We start from the raw sequence: 16549 nt of genomic DNA on the forward strand, positions 1-16549 counted from the left end.
CCACTCCAATTTGCATACCGCACAGATGATGCCATCTCTATTGCACTCCACACTACCCTTTCTCACCTGGACAAAAGGAACACCTATGTGAGAATGCTATTCATTGACTACAGCACAGCGTTCAACACCATAGTACCCTCAAAGCTCATCACTAAGCTAAGGATCCTGGGACTAAACATCTCCCTCTGCAACTGGATCCTGGACTTCCTGATGGGCCGTCCCCAGGTGGTGATGGAAGATAGCAACACATCTGCCACGCTGATCCTCAACACTGGAGCTTCCCAGGGGAGTGTGCTCATTCCCCTCCTTTACTCCCTGTTCACCCATGACTGAATGGCCAGGCACGACTCAAACACCATCATTAAGTTTGCAGACGACGCAACAGTGGTAGGCCCGGATCACCGACAACAACAAGACAGCCTATAGGGAGGAGGTCAGAGACCTGGCCGGGTGGTGCCAGTATAACAACCTATCCCTCAACGTAACCAAGACTAAGGAGACGATTGTGGACTACAGGAAAAGGAGGACCGAGCAGCTTCAGAGAGCTTCAAGTTCCTTGGTGTCCATATCGCCAACAAACTTGAATGGTCCAAACACAGCAAGACTGTCGTGAAGGGGGCACGACAAAGCCTATTCCCCCTCAGGAAACTATAAAGACTTGGCATGGGTCCTGAGATCCTCAAAAAGTTCTACAGCTGCAGCATCGAGAGCATCCTGACGGGTTGCATCACTGCCTGGTATGGCAATTGCTCGGTCTCCGACCGCAATGCACTACAGAGGGTAGTGTGTATGGCCCAGTACATCACTGGGGCTAAGCAGCCTGCCATCCAGGACCTCTACACCAGGCTGTGTCAGAGGAAGGCCCTAAAAATTGTCAAAGACCACAGCCACCCCAGTCAAGCGGGACCGGAGTGCCAAGTCTTGGACAAAAAAGCTTCTCAACAGTTTTTACCCCCAAGCTATAAGACTCCTGAACAGGTAATCAAATGGCTACCCTACTCAAATCGCTACTGCTACTCTCTGTTCATCATATATGCATAGTCACTTTAACCATATCTACATGTATATACTACCTCAATCAGCCCGACTAACCGGTGTCTGTATGTAGCCTCTACTTTTATAGCCTCGCCACTGTTATTTTTCACTGTCTTTTTACTGTTGTTTTTATTTCTGTACTTACCTATTGTTCACATAATACATTTTTTTTGCACTATTGGTTAGAGCCTGTAAGTAAGCATTTCACTGTAAGGTCTACCTACACCTGTTGTATTCGGCGCACGTCACAAATAAACTTGATTTGAAATGCCCTTCCTTTGAAGATGTGATAAGGGATTAGGTGTTTTCCCATCTCTTTAGGTATCATACTCTAATTCCACTGATTTCAAAACTCGATCCCCCAGAAAGTGGAGAGCAACACTTATGCAGCTCCAATACACAATACATTTTTTATCCGCGTTCGACAGGATTACCAACACAGACTGACCGGCTCAAATAGACAAAAGCCTTTTATATGGCAGACCAATCCGAACTCATCTCTCGGCATGCCCAGCTCACTTATCTCAGCCAATCATGGCTAGTGGGAAGGTTGCTGTCTTTTCATGTGGCTTAACGAACAAGGCTAGCAATTTATAGATGGTATACACATTTGTTATTAAGGCACATGCAAGTTCACATGCTCTTTACGTTCAAACTGCTCTCCTGTGATGCCGTGACTTGTGACATATGCCTAGCTTCCTGAATCGGGTCAGGGGTCTTACAGGAGGCATGTATAGGTCTAAAAATGGCCTAAAATGGCCACCTTAATGATTTTCTCAAAAATTGTTTGTGATACAAATGTAAAGAGCATATCAAATGTCCTTCCTCTCAATTAGCTTTCTATGTGAGAATTGCCAGAACAAATACCAAAACTATTTTCAGGCTACGCTATATTATATGCCATTTAGCAGACGCTTTTATCCAAAGCGACTTACAGTCATGTGTGCATACATTCTACGTATGGGTGGTCCCGGGTATCGAACCCACTACCCTGGCGTTACAAGCGCCATGCTCTACCAACTGAGCTACAGAAGGACCATATTAGATGGCATGTTGTTTATCTTTGTGTCCTGTTTTCTCCTTCCACTAGGACACTGAGGTGGTGGTGGTAGTCTCGACTGCTCTCCTTGTTTATATAGACCTGTGGTTTGTCTTTACCCTGAGACCTGCCTGCCTGTCTCCATTCAATCTAAGGGAGAGGTTCAGCTCTTATTCCCCTCTTTGCACCTTGTCCCAACTACTCTGAGGTATCGATTGAGAGAACAGTATGGTATTGATATCATTCTCTAGTTCCCAACCTGTGTGCAATGCAGAATAGTTTGATCACTAATCTGTGTTGAAGAAATAGGACAAATCTAATCTACCAAAATACTTTATGTGTGTGTGTGCGCGCGTGCGGAGGACTCTGGCTGATCTGATGATTTTATTATGGACCGGTCAAGTGTGAAGTCACACTTTCCTAAACACAAGGATATTAAAGGTTTAGAGAGGCTATCCGTATATCACACAAAGCTCTCAAATAAAACAAACACAGAAAAGTCCTGGTTAAATGTAGAATCCTTAGTTGAAACAATAACAAAGAGGACACCCCGCCCCTGTTTAGGTAAAAGCTGAGGGATGAGCCTGGAGAAATTCAACCACTTTCAAATTCATAAACTATGGATGCGAGGACTGACCTTCCACGATATCCAAATTATAGTTGTAATCATGTTTTGAGGCTCTGCCATTATTGTTTATATTGACATTGTTTACAAACAAGTAAAATATTCTTATATTTGGGGTTCTGTTGAACTAAGCTCATGAGTTATATCATAAGTTATATTCATCAACAATCAATGGGTATATATCATTAAGTCCAAAAAAATGTATGTAGTAACTAAGGATTCTAGCTTTATTTAACTTGTTAAGCTAGAATGCAGGCCTAGGATGAATACCATCTGCTGTCGGTATATATCCAAAAACATAAGTTGGCAAGACGACACTAAAGATCTGCTAGAGAAATGTTACAGTAGGTAGATTTGATTTTGATTTTATTTTATTAGGATCTCTTTTAGTTTTAGTAGTTTATTCAATTTCTTTATTGCTCTAAATCGAAATGTTCTTTTGCCCATTTCTTTTTTCTGTCTGGATAACGCATAGATGGTGGACAATCTATTCCTAGTGTTTGTCTGTTATAGCAGCGTGGAGCTCTTGGTTGTGTAATCAGTATTCCCATTAAGATGTTATGAGGTAGTTACTATGCAGGAGGAGAAGGAATGGTCTGAGTGAGAATCTGTATATTGTACAGGAGAGGTATCCTGGGTTTGTGATTCACCAGGGTCCACTGTAAAACACACAGACGCATGCAGACACACACAGAGTAGAGGAGAGAGATGATGCCATGGTAGCAGAAGCAGCAGCTCCCAGCTGCAGTTCACATTAAAGCTATAGTCTCTAAGTGTGTGTGCGTGTGCGTGTGCGTGTGCGTGTGCGTCAGTCTCTAATAGACCGTCTGGACTCAGTGAGTCGCCACACTGCAGTATCTGGATTCTCTTCCTCCTTGGGTCGCATCCCAAATGGTACCCTATTTTCTATATAGTGGACTACTTTTGAGCAGAGCCTATGAGGACTATGGTCAATATTAGCACACTGTAAGGGGAATAGGGTTTCATTTGGGATGTAACCTCATCCCCTCAAACTCAGCAGAGGCTGAATTAGCCTGCAGGCTGCTAAAGCTTCCTCCCCTGGTAGAATTGAACTAGCCTACCATACAGGTATGACACCCTCAACAGGTTGATTGGCTGGCCCCTAATATCAGGAAATTCCCTATGTAGTGCGCTACTTTTGAGTAGAGCACTGGTCAAAAGCAGTGCACTACATAGGGAATAGGGTGCGATTTTGGACACAGGCGTTATCTTTGTTTTATGGGATTATTATTTATGGCAAGCATTACGGCAGGCATACCTTACCTCTGCAATTTACTGGCCTCTTGAGAGAGATTCCTCACTAAGAAGAGACAAGGGTTTCATCCCAAATGGCACCTTATTCCCTATATAGTGCACTACCTTAGACAAAAGTAGTACATTAAATAGGGAATATAGAATCATTTGGGACGCAGACAACAAGGATGGTTTTAAAGGTTGTTCCAGAACACAGACGGTGAGGGACTATTTGGCTCCATCAGAATCTGGGTTTATTATCGGCCCGTGACATTCGTTTGTATGGACCAATCAGAAGCAGAGAACATGGTGTATATGGTGTTCCACATGCTCACTGCAGAGGATGCAAAGAAAGGCTGCTGTTTAGAGACTAAATGAATGTCAAAAGGTAGATTTCTTTACCCTATGTAATTTATACATGTACATATCATTAATAATTCGATTGTTTTCTACATTATTATAGCCTTAATAGACTTGTACTTGACAGTGTTGATGAAATAAGAATGTTAATTTGCTATGACCGTAAAGGCCTGAATAGTGGAGTGCTGCAGAAATGGTTTTCCTTCTCGAAGGTTCTCCATCTCCACAGAGGAACTCTAGAGTGCTGTTAGTGACCGTCGGGTTCTTGGTCACCTCCCTGACCAAAGCCCTTCTCCCCCGATTGCTCAGTTTAGCCGGCAGGCCAGCTCTAGGAAGAGTCTTGGTGGTTCTAAACTTCTTCCATTTAAGAATGATTGAGGCCACTGTGTTCTTGGGGACCTTCAATGCTGCAGACATTTGTTGGTACCCTTCCACAGATCTGTGCCTCGACACAATCCTGTCTCTGAGCTCTACGGACAATTCCTTCGACCTTGTGGCTTTGTTTTTGCTCTGACATGCACTGTCAACTGTGGGACCTTATATAGACAGGTGTGTGCCTTTTCAAATCATGTCCAATCAATTGAATTTACCACAGGTGAACCCCAATCAAGTTGCAGAAACATCTCAAGGATGATCAATGGAAACAGGATTCACCTGAGCTCAACTTCGAGTCTCAAAGCAAAAGGTCTGAATACTTATGTAGATAAGGTATATCTGTTTGTTTTTTATACATTTCAAAAAAATTCTAAAAACCTGTTTTTGCATTGTCATTATTGGGCAATATGTGTAGATGGCTGAGGATCTTTTCATTTTTTAAATCCATTTTAGAATAAGGCTGTAACGTAACAAAATGTGGAAAAAGTCAAGGGATCTGAATACTGCCTTCTTAAAACCTTTAGGTCCCAAACCACTGATGCGTGTTCCTACAGACCAACATCAGGCTAATGTTTTGGGAGTTTGTTCCTACTTCCTACAGACCAACATCAGGCTAATGTTTTGGGAGTTTGTTCCCAACAATGTTTTGGGAAGTTTGTTCCCAACAATGTTTTGGGAAGTTTGTTCCCAACAATGCTTTGGGAAGTTTGTTCCCAACAATGCTTTGGGAAGTTTGTTCCCAACGATGCTTTGGGAAGTTTGTTCCCAACGATGCTTTGGGAAGTTTGTTCCCAACAATGTTTTGGGAAGTTTGTTCCCAACAATGCTTTGGGAAGTTTGTTCCCAACAATGCTTTGGGAAGTTTGTTCCCAACAATGCTTTGGGAAGTTTGTTCCCAACAATGCTTTGGGAAGTTTGTTCCCAACGATGATTTGGGAAGTTTGTTCCCAACAATGCTTTGGGAAGTTTGTTCCCAACAATGCTTTGGGAAGTTTGTTCCCAACAATGCTTTGGGAAGTTTGTTCCCAACAATGCTTTGGGAAGTTTGTTCCCAACAATGCTTTGGGAAGTTTGTTCCCAACAATGCTTTGGGAAGTTTGTTTCCAACGATGTTTTGGGAGTTTGTCGTACACACGAAGACGTTCCAGAATGTGTCATTTGTGTTGTCTGAAGCCCTGTGTAGAGCCCTGTGTAGAGCCCTGTGTAGAGCCCTGTGTAGAGCCCTGTGTAGAGCCCTGTGTAGCCCTGTGTCTGAAGCCCTGTGTAGAGCCATAGTCATATTAGATATTAATAGACATGACAACAGCAGGGTGTGAATGTTTTGTGTTTGATGGCAACATGATGTACGTCTCCAGAGGATTCATACAGAATTCCTTGTACTCTGTAGATGTAGCACGGTATGGTGTTGCTTAGGAGGTGTAAGGTTGTGACATTCTACTATTTGTATTTGTATTTATTATAGATCCCCATTAGTTCCTGCCAAGGCAGCAGCAACTCTTCTTGGGGTTTATTATGGATCCCCATTTGTTCCTGCCAAGGCAGCAGCAACTCTTCTTGGGGTTTATTATGGATCCCCATTAGTTCCTGCCAAGGCAGCAGTTACACTTCCCGGGGTCCAGCAACATTAAGACAGTTATATACAATTTAACTTATTACATTTCATAACATTTTTCACAACACTTTGTTTTCCCTCAGGCTGCTACTCTACTACCACGTATCTGCAATGCAAAATCCATGTGTACGTGTGTGTGTGTGTGTTATCATGTGTATGTGTGTGTCTGTGCCTGAGTGTGTGTCTCTTCACGGTCCCCGCTGTTCCATAAGGTGTATTTTGATCAGTTCTTCCTATATACACTATAGCTCACAGCTCAGGGATGAGATGGTACTGAGTGTTAGTGACAGTTGGTGTTGGTGTCTTGTCCTCCAGCATTGTTCATGAGGATCCTCTGTTTGAGGGTTGACAGCAAAAAAAGAGACCTAGGGCACACTTCCCAAATGGCACCCTATTTCCTGTATAGTGTGCTACTTTTAACCAGGGCCCTTTGCGGTGCAGGCCTACCCTCTGCTGTGGCTATGAATGCAGGTCTACTACAGATCTACCACCATTCAGAGCCGCAGGTTGACGTGGTAGAGATGGTGACAGTGTGTAGGAGGTGCTTCTTTCAGCCACAGATAAATATGTCTAAAATAGCATAATGGTAACAGCCCTGCCAACACACTTGTATTTGTTTATTTGTATTATTATTTTTTACCTTGACAGGGAGTCATACTGAGACCAAGGTCTCTTTTATAGATGAGCCCTGTATCAAACATACACATCAATATACACTATGGCATGTGGCCTAGTGGTTAAGAGGTTATTGTAAATTGATGTGTGTAGGGAAGGGAGATACTTCGTCAGTTGCACAACAGAACACATTCAACTGACATTCATCTTCGCAATTAACCTCTTTATCAGAGAGGTGCAGGGGGCTGCCTTAATCCACGTCCACAATATCGGCGCCCGGGGAGCAGTTGTTGTTCTGGGGTTAACTGCCGGCTCTGGGATTCGAACCAGTGAGCTTTCGGTTACTGGCCTATCACCCGTAAAGGACCTATCACCCGTAAAGGACCTATCACCCGTAAAGGACCTATCACCCGTAAAGGACCTATCACCCGTAAAGGACCTATCACCCGTAAAGGACCTATCACCCGTAAAGTAAAGGACCTATCACCCGTAAAGTAAAGGACCTATCACCCGTAAAGTAAAGGACCTATCACCCGTAAAGTAAAGGACCTATCACCCGTAAAGTAAAGGACCTATCACCCGTAAAGTAAAGAACCTATCACCCGTAATAAAACGTTGTGTGCTATGCTAAGCTGCGTCCAGTGGTTTCAATACGGTGGCACCTGTATTCATGTAAACAATATCACCATAGTCAATAACCGTAATGAATGTTTACTGAAGGATTTGTTTTCTGCTGTTTCACAATAGGCCGTATTCCTATAAAGGAAGCCCATTTCATTCTTAACTAACTCATCAATATGTTTTCTGAAAGATAGCTTATCTTCAATCCAGACACCCATATATTTAAAGAGACAGAATTTGTTGGCGTGCCTACAAATTAATACGCAAGCTGGTTTTACATATATATATATATATATATATATATATATAAAATTATGTAACCTTTATTTAAATGGGCAAGTCAGATAAGAACAAATTCTTGGCCTACCCCGGCCAAACCCTGACCTGGACGACGCTGGGCCAATTGTGCGCCTCCCTATGGGACTCCCAATCCCGGCCGGTTGTGATACAACCTGGAATCGAACCAGGGTCTGTAGTGGCGCCTCTAGCTATGAGATGCAGTGTCTTAGACCGCTGCTCCACTCAGGAGCTGTCATGACTTCTGCCAAATTCGGTTCCTCTCCTTGTTCGGGCGGCCCTCGGTGTCGCCGGTCTTCTAGCCATCATCAATCCACTTTTCATTTTCCTTTTGTCTTCTCACACACCTGGTCTCAATTTCCCTCATTACATGTTGTGTATTTAACCCTCTGTTCCCACCATGTCTTTGTGCGGAAGTGTTTATTGTAAGTGCATGTGCACGTTTTCTCTGGTGCGCGACGGGTTTTGTACCCATTTGTTTATTGTTCTGGTGGTTTTATGAATAAAACTGCTTTGTTGATCACCCAGTTTTGCTCTCCTGCACCTGACTTCCCTGCTGCCAGTTATGCACTCCCTTACAGGAGCCCATTATATCTGTACTTCATGTGGATAGGAAGCTATTGAACATTTGGCCTATATTCTATTGTAGTAGGCTTATTCCAGGTTTCTATTGAACAGGAGGCCTACTGAATATTATTTGTTAAGGTGGGGAGGAGGAGGAGCAGGAGGGAGGAGGAGGAGCAGGAGGGAGGAGGAGGAGAAGGTGGGAGGAGGAGCAGGAGGAGCAGGATCTTAAGGTTTGTTTATAAAGACATTGTCAGTGTAAAAAGGGATGACATGAACAGCTCACTCTGGGTTGAGTGTCTCTCTCCCACTCACCCCTCGCTAGTTACCACAGTACATTAGTTAATGCATGTTTTGTCAAGCCAAAAGGGGGTGGGAGGGGAAATGGAGCTGGAAAACATGCAAAACTGTCACCTCAATGTTCTGCTTGGATTGAGAGGGGGAAATAAACAGAACTGTGTCAAATCATGCAAAGATGTGACAGGGACTACTTTATCTGCTAGGGTGGAGTGGTATATGATTTTTGGGCTATGGGGAGATTGGGTAATGTGGCCGTAAAGGCCTTTTTACTGCACAGTGCAGTCAATGGACTAGATTCACCCAAAAATGACAATGCATTAATCAGGGAATGATAATGACTTCACTAGACATTTATTAGTGTGGTACACTTTGGAGAGTACCATTACAAGTTCAAGGACCTCTCTCGCTCGCTCTCTCTCTCTCGCTCTCTCTCGCTCGCTCTCTGTTACTCTCTCATAAAGTTTCTTTTAAAAGCTTTTTCTGTCCATATTTTATGCCACATTTTAAAGCCTTGGCCTATGACTCAGACAACCACTTTAGTGCCATTCACTTTGAAAGTTTGTCAGCTGTAAGCAGTGAAAACAACCATGGACATGCATTGTGGTTCACTACAGCCACACGCCATACATAGACCATAAACACCATAACCCATTTCATAGGTGCCTTTATTTCCCCCAAGCTGTAGAGCGAAGTTTCCACTAATAAGCGTTTTATTTTAAACAGGCTTGTAATTCCACTGTGAAGGAAAACTCCCTATTATTAGTGACCAGGTGGAAAACCCTAGCAATTATATTGTGACTTAAATAGAAGATGCTAACAGAATGAGAGATAATAATGTGAACTCTTGAGTCACCAGCCAGGTCATGTAGACCTGAGGCTTTAGAGCAGACAAGAACGTTCTCCTCCATCCCTAGGTACATTTAACATTTGAGTTATTTAGCAGAAGCTCTTATGCAGTGCGACTTACAGGAGCAATTAGGGTTGCGTGCCTTGCTCAAGGGCACAACGACAGAGTTTTCACTTAGCCGGCTCGGGGATTTGAAACAGCAACCTTTCGGTTACTGGCCCAATTCTCTAACCGCTAAGCTACGTGCAGTTATAAATATCAGATGTGTGACATTAGTCTTCGTATTGAGATGTTGTACTTTAGGGAGGACCACTGACTACAATAACTCCAATACATCAATCTTACACATTTCCCAGCGTCCCTTTGCATCCCAAATGGCACCCTATTCCCTACATAGTGCACTACTTTTGACCAGAGCCTAATTAGGCCCAGGTCAAAAGTTGTCCACTATGTAGGGAATGAAGTGCCATTTGGGATTGATGGATTGGTGTTATCGTAGTCAGTGGTCCTGTTTGTTCCTCTGAGGGACTGGAATGTTAATCTACCTCTATAAACACCATTGAGAAAACGCATGGAAAGCTTTCATCTGGAACTTTCTTTCAGGCACCTAGACACAAATGATGAATCTATAAATTGTTCTTTGTCTTTCTCTTTTTCTCTCCCTCTCCCTTTCGCTGCCTCTCTCTTTCTCTCTGCCACCATTCCCCCCTGCAGACGGAGAGAAGGACCACCCTAAGACCGAGGCGGGGGTCATCTGGAGGGTGACCGGCGGTCTCTTCAACATGACCAAAGGGGCGGTCGGAGCGACATGGGGAGGCGTGGCCTGGGTGGGCTGTAAGAGCTATGACATCACCAAGACGGTGGTGACCAGCGTGCCGGCCGCCGGCGTGGGATTGGTCAAGGGCAGCGTTTCCATGGTGACGGGGGGAGTGGGGGCGGTAGGGTCTGCTGTAGCCAGTAAAGTTACACCAAAGAAAAAGGACAAGTCTGATTAGACCTAGACCCAACTACCACCCCATTGCTACAGTATAGTTTATAAATGTCTCCCGGTCTCTCTGCTGTGTTTAGGTTCCATCTGGTTACTATGGGGAACCATTCAGAGTTGAAAAAGGCACAATTAACTCGGATTTGCGTGTAAATCATTCGTTGACGTCAATGGGCAATTTGCACGGAAATCTGAGTTAAGGTTGCGGATCTCAAATCAGAATACTGCCCTAAGGAAGTATTACAGAGGGAGATTATGGGAATGTTGATTTGTTAGGACAGAGGAAATGACCACAATGTTGATTTGTTAGGATATAGGAATTGACCGGAATGTTGAACTTACTGCCGAGGTACTCTTGAGAGGGATCTCATGTCTTTTTGGTTAATCTGGGTCTGGGTGGGGAAGGGCATGATAATATGAAGACAATCCACAATCCACAACAATTTGGTAGCGATTCAGCAAGGGCACATCTACTCATTTCTCAAAAGCTTGAGGTTATTAAATTCTTCCAGTTTTACTATGAAAAGGTATCTTTACATTGACAAGTGATTAAAACAAAGGTACTTTACACAACTTAATGTCATCAGTTTGACATCAGTAATTGGGGAATACACACCAAACAATGTGTGTATGTGAATATGCTACAACATTAACCATGTCTACACTGTATTTCTGATCAATTTGATGTTATTTAAATGAGCTTTTCTTTCAAAAACAAGGACATTTCTAAGTGACCCCAAGCTTTTGAACGGTAGTGTGTGTGTTATGAAATATATATGTGAAAAATAGGCATATGATTCCTATTGATGCAGACAAAGAAGGTTAGAGGAACCTTGCAGTCTTGCAGTAAATATTTTCATTGTAATGCAGGTGTTTTTAGATTAATGCTTGATGAGTTGGACATGTGGTCAACAAAGCGTGTTATTGCATAGAAACGGACAGAAGAAGTCATGGAAATGACATTTTTACATACATGTTACATATACCAGCAGATGTCCTGAGCTGTTTAAATGAATAAAGCACCATTTCACCAACAAAGAAACACGCACATTTAAAAATGTATATATTTAACCTGGCAATTAAGTTAAGAACAAATGATTATTTACAATGACAGCCTACCCCAGCAAAACCCGGACGACGCTGGGCCAATTGTGCGCCGCCCTAAGGGACTCCCATTCACGGCCGGTTGTGATACTGCCTGGAATCGAAACAGGGTCTGTAGTGACGCCTCTAGCACTGCCATGCAGTGCCTTAAACCGCTGCGCCACTCGGGAGGCCTTAAAGTTAAGAGATGGCTGAGTTATTGATAAATCAGGAAATCCGTGTCCATTTAAATATTTTATAAATCCGCTCCACAATGGCCTATCAAAGACATTACTATGATCAACCTTGTTAAGTTTCAAGCATCATAGTTCATGGCTACGTCTCAAATGGCACCCTATTCCCTTTATAGTGCACTACATTTGACCAGCACCCATAAGGCTGTAATCCAAAGTAGTGCACTGTACAGTATAGGGAGTAATGTGCTATTTGGGACATAACCCATTTAATTCACTTTATATGTACTTTACTCAAATGTATGTTTATGTTCCTTCATTTGCATTAGATCAGGGTCCGCGGCCCATTCATTTCCAGAAACTGGAAAATAAATCAACAATAACGCAATTTTTTTAAATGTGAACTCAGTTGGGGTCTCAAATGACTGTTGAGAGTAAGAATAGTAGAATACACATGGTGCATTTTTTAAATTTGGTTGTGCATCAGCAGTTTTTGTCTTAGGTCAGTCACTGACAGTCACTGAATTAGCCTATGTCAATTTACATTTTTTACATTTGTAAAGTAGTCTATCCAGCTATCTAAACTTGTAGTAATCATGGTCAAATTACAGACTGAGGGTGCCCATGGATATTAACCAAATGTGTAGAATTGCAGGAAATTAGCTTAAAAACGGCAAATCTTTCTCTCCGCCCCACAGCAAAATGAGTAGAATTGCATGGAATTAGTTATAAAATTGCTAAATGTTCTCTACTCCACATGGCAAGAAGTAGAATTGCATCAAACTTATTTTAAAAGTACAACATTTTCTCTATATTATTGTATTGTATAATTGCAGGAAATGAACAATAAAAAATATCTACATAGATTATCTCCACTGTCAAGAGGGGGGCCACTAACAACTAAATGTAGCTCTGACTACATGTGTGGGTATAAATGTGGGTACGCAGACCCGCTAGCCACTGCAGCTTTCAGATTTGTTGTGGCCCCCACCCCCATCAAAGGTGCCCATCCCTGCATTACATTTATAAATACTGATAGATAGTTGACAGCGACATTTCCAGAGTAGGAGGGACAGTTGAAAACAAACATGCCTTTTCTGTCTATGCTTTCCAATCACTTCTAGCCTTGGTCCCAGTCTGTTTGAGTTCACAAGATGATAGAAACGGATCTGGGACTAGCTAATTCACTTCCACATTGTTACGTGTAATCCTGAATTACTGTCCATTCTGATCAGAGAATAAAAGTACATGACCAATTTCTTCCCACTGGACAAATACTGGTTGAATCAACGTTGTTTCCACATTTCAACCAAATAACTCAATGTGATGACGTTATTCAACACAGAAAACTGATTGGATTTGAAAAAAAGTCATCAACGTAAGGTCATTTCGGGTTTTTTTTTCCCCACATGACTTTTAACCTAAATCAAACGACATCGTGAAATGTTTCACGTTGAATTCACATTATTTGACAACTTGACCACATGTAAATCGAAACTAGACGTCTGTTCCCAGTGTGCTGTTTGTTCTCCTTTTCAGTTTGGTTTCTTACATTTTTATTTGAACAGTCACTGTGTGGACATTTTTATTTGATTATAAATAAAGAGAAAACAACTTGGCATGGTATTTCCACACCCTCACATTATGCATCGCATGTTTCAAGAGGTCGTTTTTCCTTCTTCCTGAACACAATATGCTGTTTATTGTTATGACACGTCTCACCTATTTTATTTTCATGCTGTTTCATCTTGTCCTGTCTTTACTATTTTCATCGGGACACTTCTGCTAGTTAATATATGTCTTGGAGACTCTGTTACTATAAACTGGGATGGAGCCCTGGTCAAATATAGTGCACTATACACCAAGTGTACAAAACATTAAGAACACCTGCCTCATTTTGAGTTGCGCCCCCTTTAGCCCTCAGAACAGCCTCAATTCGTCGGGGCATGGACACTCCAAGGTATTAAAAGCGATCCACAGGGATGCTGGCCCATGTTGACTCCAATTCTTCCCACAGTTTTTAGTCCTCTCAAACCGGTGTGACTGGCACCTACACCCATACCGCACTTGAATCTTTTGTCACCCTCTGAATGGCACAGATAAACAATCCATGTCTCAGTTGTCTCAAGGCTTAAAACTCCTTCTTTAATCTGTCTCCTCCTCTTCATCTACACTGATTGAAGTTGATTTAACAGGTGACATCAATAAGGGATCATAGCTTTCACCTGGATTCACCTGGACAGTCTATGTCATGGAAAGAGCTGGTGTTCCTAATGCTTTGTACACTCAGTGTATATTGAATAGTGTGTCATTGGGGTCGCAGTTTTTTTGTCTATGATAGAACTATTTTTGCAAAAACTGATGCTGTATTCTATAAATAAAGCTACTCTGTATTTTAATTGCAATTTGTTGCATTTTATTTGGTCGCTCAAAAAGTGAATACTGCTTTATGTTTCAGTCATTTAGCAGATGCTCTCATCCAGAGTGGTTACATTTCTGTACTTTATCTCCATACTGGTCCCTCGTGGGAATCTAACCCACAACCCTGGCGTTGCAAGTGCCATGCTCTGCCAACTGAGCCACACAAGACCCCTCTGCTCTCTCTATCCTCACCCTCAGAGAAAGTTATGTGTCCAGCTGATGGGAAGGTCATTCATGGTATCATGTATTGCAAAAACAGGACACATTTGTGAGAATATTCCAATATTAGTCTGCTTTTGCATTATGTGATAATAGTAATGCTGGTGATGCTGCCTCCTTGACTTCTCCCTCTACTCACCTACCTTCTCCTGTGGAGTCAGTTTGTGGTGTCTGTCTGCTGTGGTTTCGGTCTGCTGTGGTGTCTGTCTGCTGTGGTGTCTGTCTGCTGTGGTGTCTGTCTGCTGTGGTGTCTGTCTGCTGTGGTGTCTGTCTGCTGTGGTGACCGTCTGCTGTGGTGACCGTCTGCTGTGGTGACCGTCTGCTGTGGTGACCGTCTGCTGTGGTGTCGGTCTGCTGTGGTGTCGGTCTGCTGTGGTGTATGTCTCCTGTTGTGGCTTTCTCCTGTTTCGGCAGTCTGCTCTGGTGGCAGTATGTTGTGGTTGCTGTCTGTCTGCTGTGGTTGCTGTCTGTATGATCTGGTGTCTGTCTCCCGTGGCGTACGTCTCCCGTGGAGTCTGTTCCCCGTGGCGTCTGTCTGCTGTGCTGTCTGTCTGCTGTGGTGGCTATCTGTCTCCTGTGGTGTCTGTCTGTCTGAGGTGGCTGCCTGTCTGCTGTGGTGTTTGTCTCCTGTGGAGTATGTCTGCTGTGGTGGGGTGTCACACCCTGACCAGAGATATCTCTGTTTTCTTTATATTTTGGTTAGGTCAGGGTGTGACTAGGGTGGGTACTCTAGTTTTTGTATTGTCTAGGGTTTTCTGTATGTCTAGAGTTTTTGTAGGTCTAGGTGATTTGTATGTCTATGGTGGCCTGATATGGTTCCCAATCAGAGGTAGCTGATTTATCGTTGTCTCTGATTGGGGATCATATTTAGGTAGCCATTTCCCTTTGGTGTTTGTGGGATCTTGTCTATGTGTAGTTGCCTGTCACCACTTGTTTGTATAGCTTCACGGTTCGTTTTGTTATTTTGTTAGTTTGTTCAGTGTTCATTCTTTAAATAAATAAGAATGTACGCATACCATGCTGCGCCCTGGTCCGATCCTTATAACGAACGTGACATGGGGTGTCTGTCTGTCTGCTGTGGTGCGGTGTCTATCTACTGTGGTGGCTGTCTCCTGTGGTGGCTGTCTCCTGTGGTGGCTGTCTCCTGTGGTGTCTGTCTCCTGTGGTGGCTGTCTACTGTGGTGTCTGTCTCCTGTGGTGTCTGTCTCCTGTGGTGTCTGTCTCCTGTGGTGTCTGTCTCCTGTGGTGGCTGTCTCCTGTGGTGGCTGTCTCCTGTGGTGTCTGTCTCCTGTGGTGTCTGTCTCCTGTGGTGTCTGTCTCCTGTGGTGTCTGTCTCCTGTGGTGGCTGTCTGCTGTGGTGGCTGTCTGCTGTGGTGGCTGTCTGCTGTGGTGGCTGTCTGCTGTGGTGGCTGTCTGCTGTGGTGGCTGTCTGCTGTGTACTAAGAAGAGTGATAGTAGAGGAGATGCGAAAAGAGGTTCAGGGTGGGTTGTTTTCAACTACTCCATTGGTGTGAAATAATGTACTTTCCAGTTTCTATTCCATCTGGCTGTGGATGTGTGGTTGACTTCAGCTTCGGTCATGCCTCTATAATCTGTTCAGTGGCATATTGCAACACAGTCAGCACCACACCTTCTATCACTGAGGATGAAACCCAGATGGCACCCTATTACCTATGGCGCCCTATTACCTATACAAAGGCCCTATTACCTATACAAAGGCCCTATTACCTATACAAAGGCCCTATTACCTATACAAAGGCACTATTACCTATACAAAGGCCCTATTACCTATGGCGCCCTATTACCTATACAAAGGCCCTATTACCTATGGCGCCCTATTACCTATACAAAGGCCCTATTACCTATGGCGCCCTATTACCTATACAAAGGCCCTATTACCTATGGCGCCCTATTACCTATACAAAGGCCCTATTACCTATACAAAGGCCCTATTACCTATACAAAGGCCCTATTACCTATACAAAGGCCCTATTACCTATGGCACCCTATTACCTATGGCGCCCTATTACCTATACAAAGGCCCTATTACCTATACAAAGGCCCTATTACCTATACAAAGGCCCTATTACCTATGGCGCCCTA

General features: G+C 43.3%; 1 protein-coding gene across 1 annotated transcript in view; it reads left to right on the forward strand.

The window, feature by feature from the left end:
* The window catches only part of LOC124033291 (transmembrane protein 263-like), a 41767-nt gene extending 27556 nt beyond the window's left edge, over window positions 1-14211 (forward strand). The window contains exon 3 of the mRNA XM_046345278.1: window positions 10259-14211. Coding sequence (XP_046201234.1) covers window positions 10259-10539 — 281 coding nt within the window. The 3' untranslated portion in view covers window positions 10540-14211. The remainder of the gene's footprint in view (window positions 1-10258) is intronic.
* Window positions 14212-16549: the final 2338 nt, after the last annotated feature.

Source organism: Oncorhynchus gorbuscha, linkage group LG01, assembly GCF_021184085.1.
Source record: "Oncorhynchus gorbuscha isolate QuinsamMale2020 ecotype Even-year linkage group LG01, OgorEven_v1.0, whole genome shotgun sequence".
Classification (NCBI taxonomy): domain Eukaryota; kingdom Metazoa; phylum Chordata; class Actinopteri; order Salmoniformes; family Salmonidae; genus Oncorhynchus; species Oncorhynchus gorbuscha.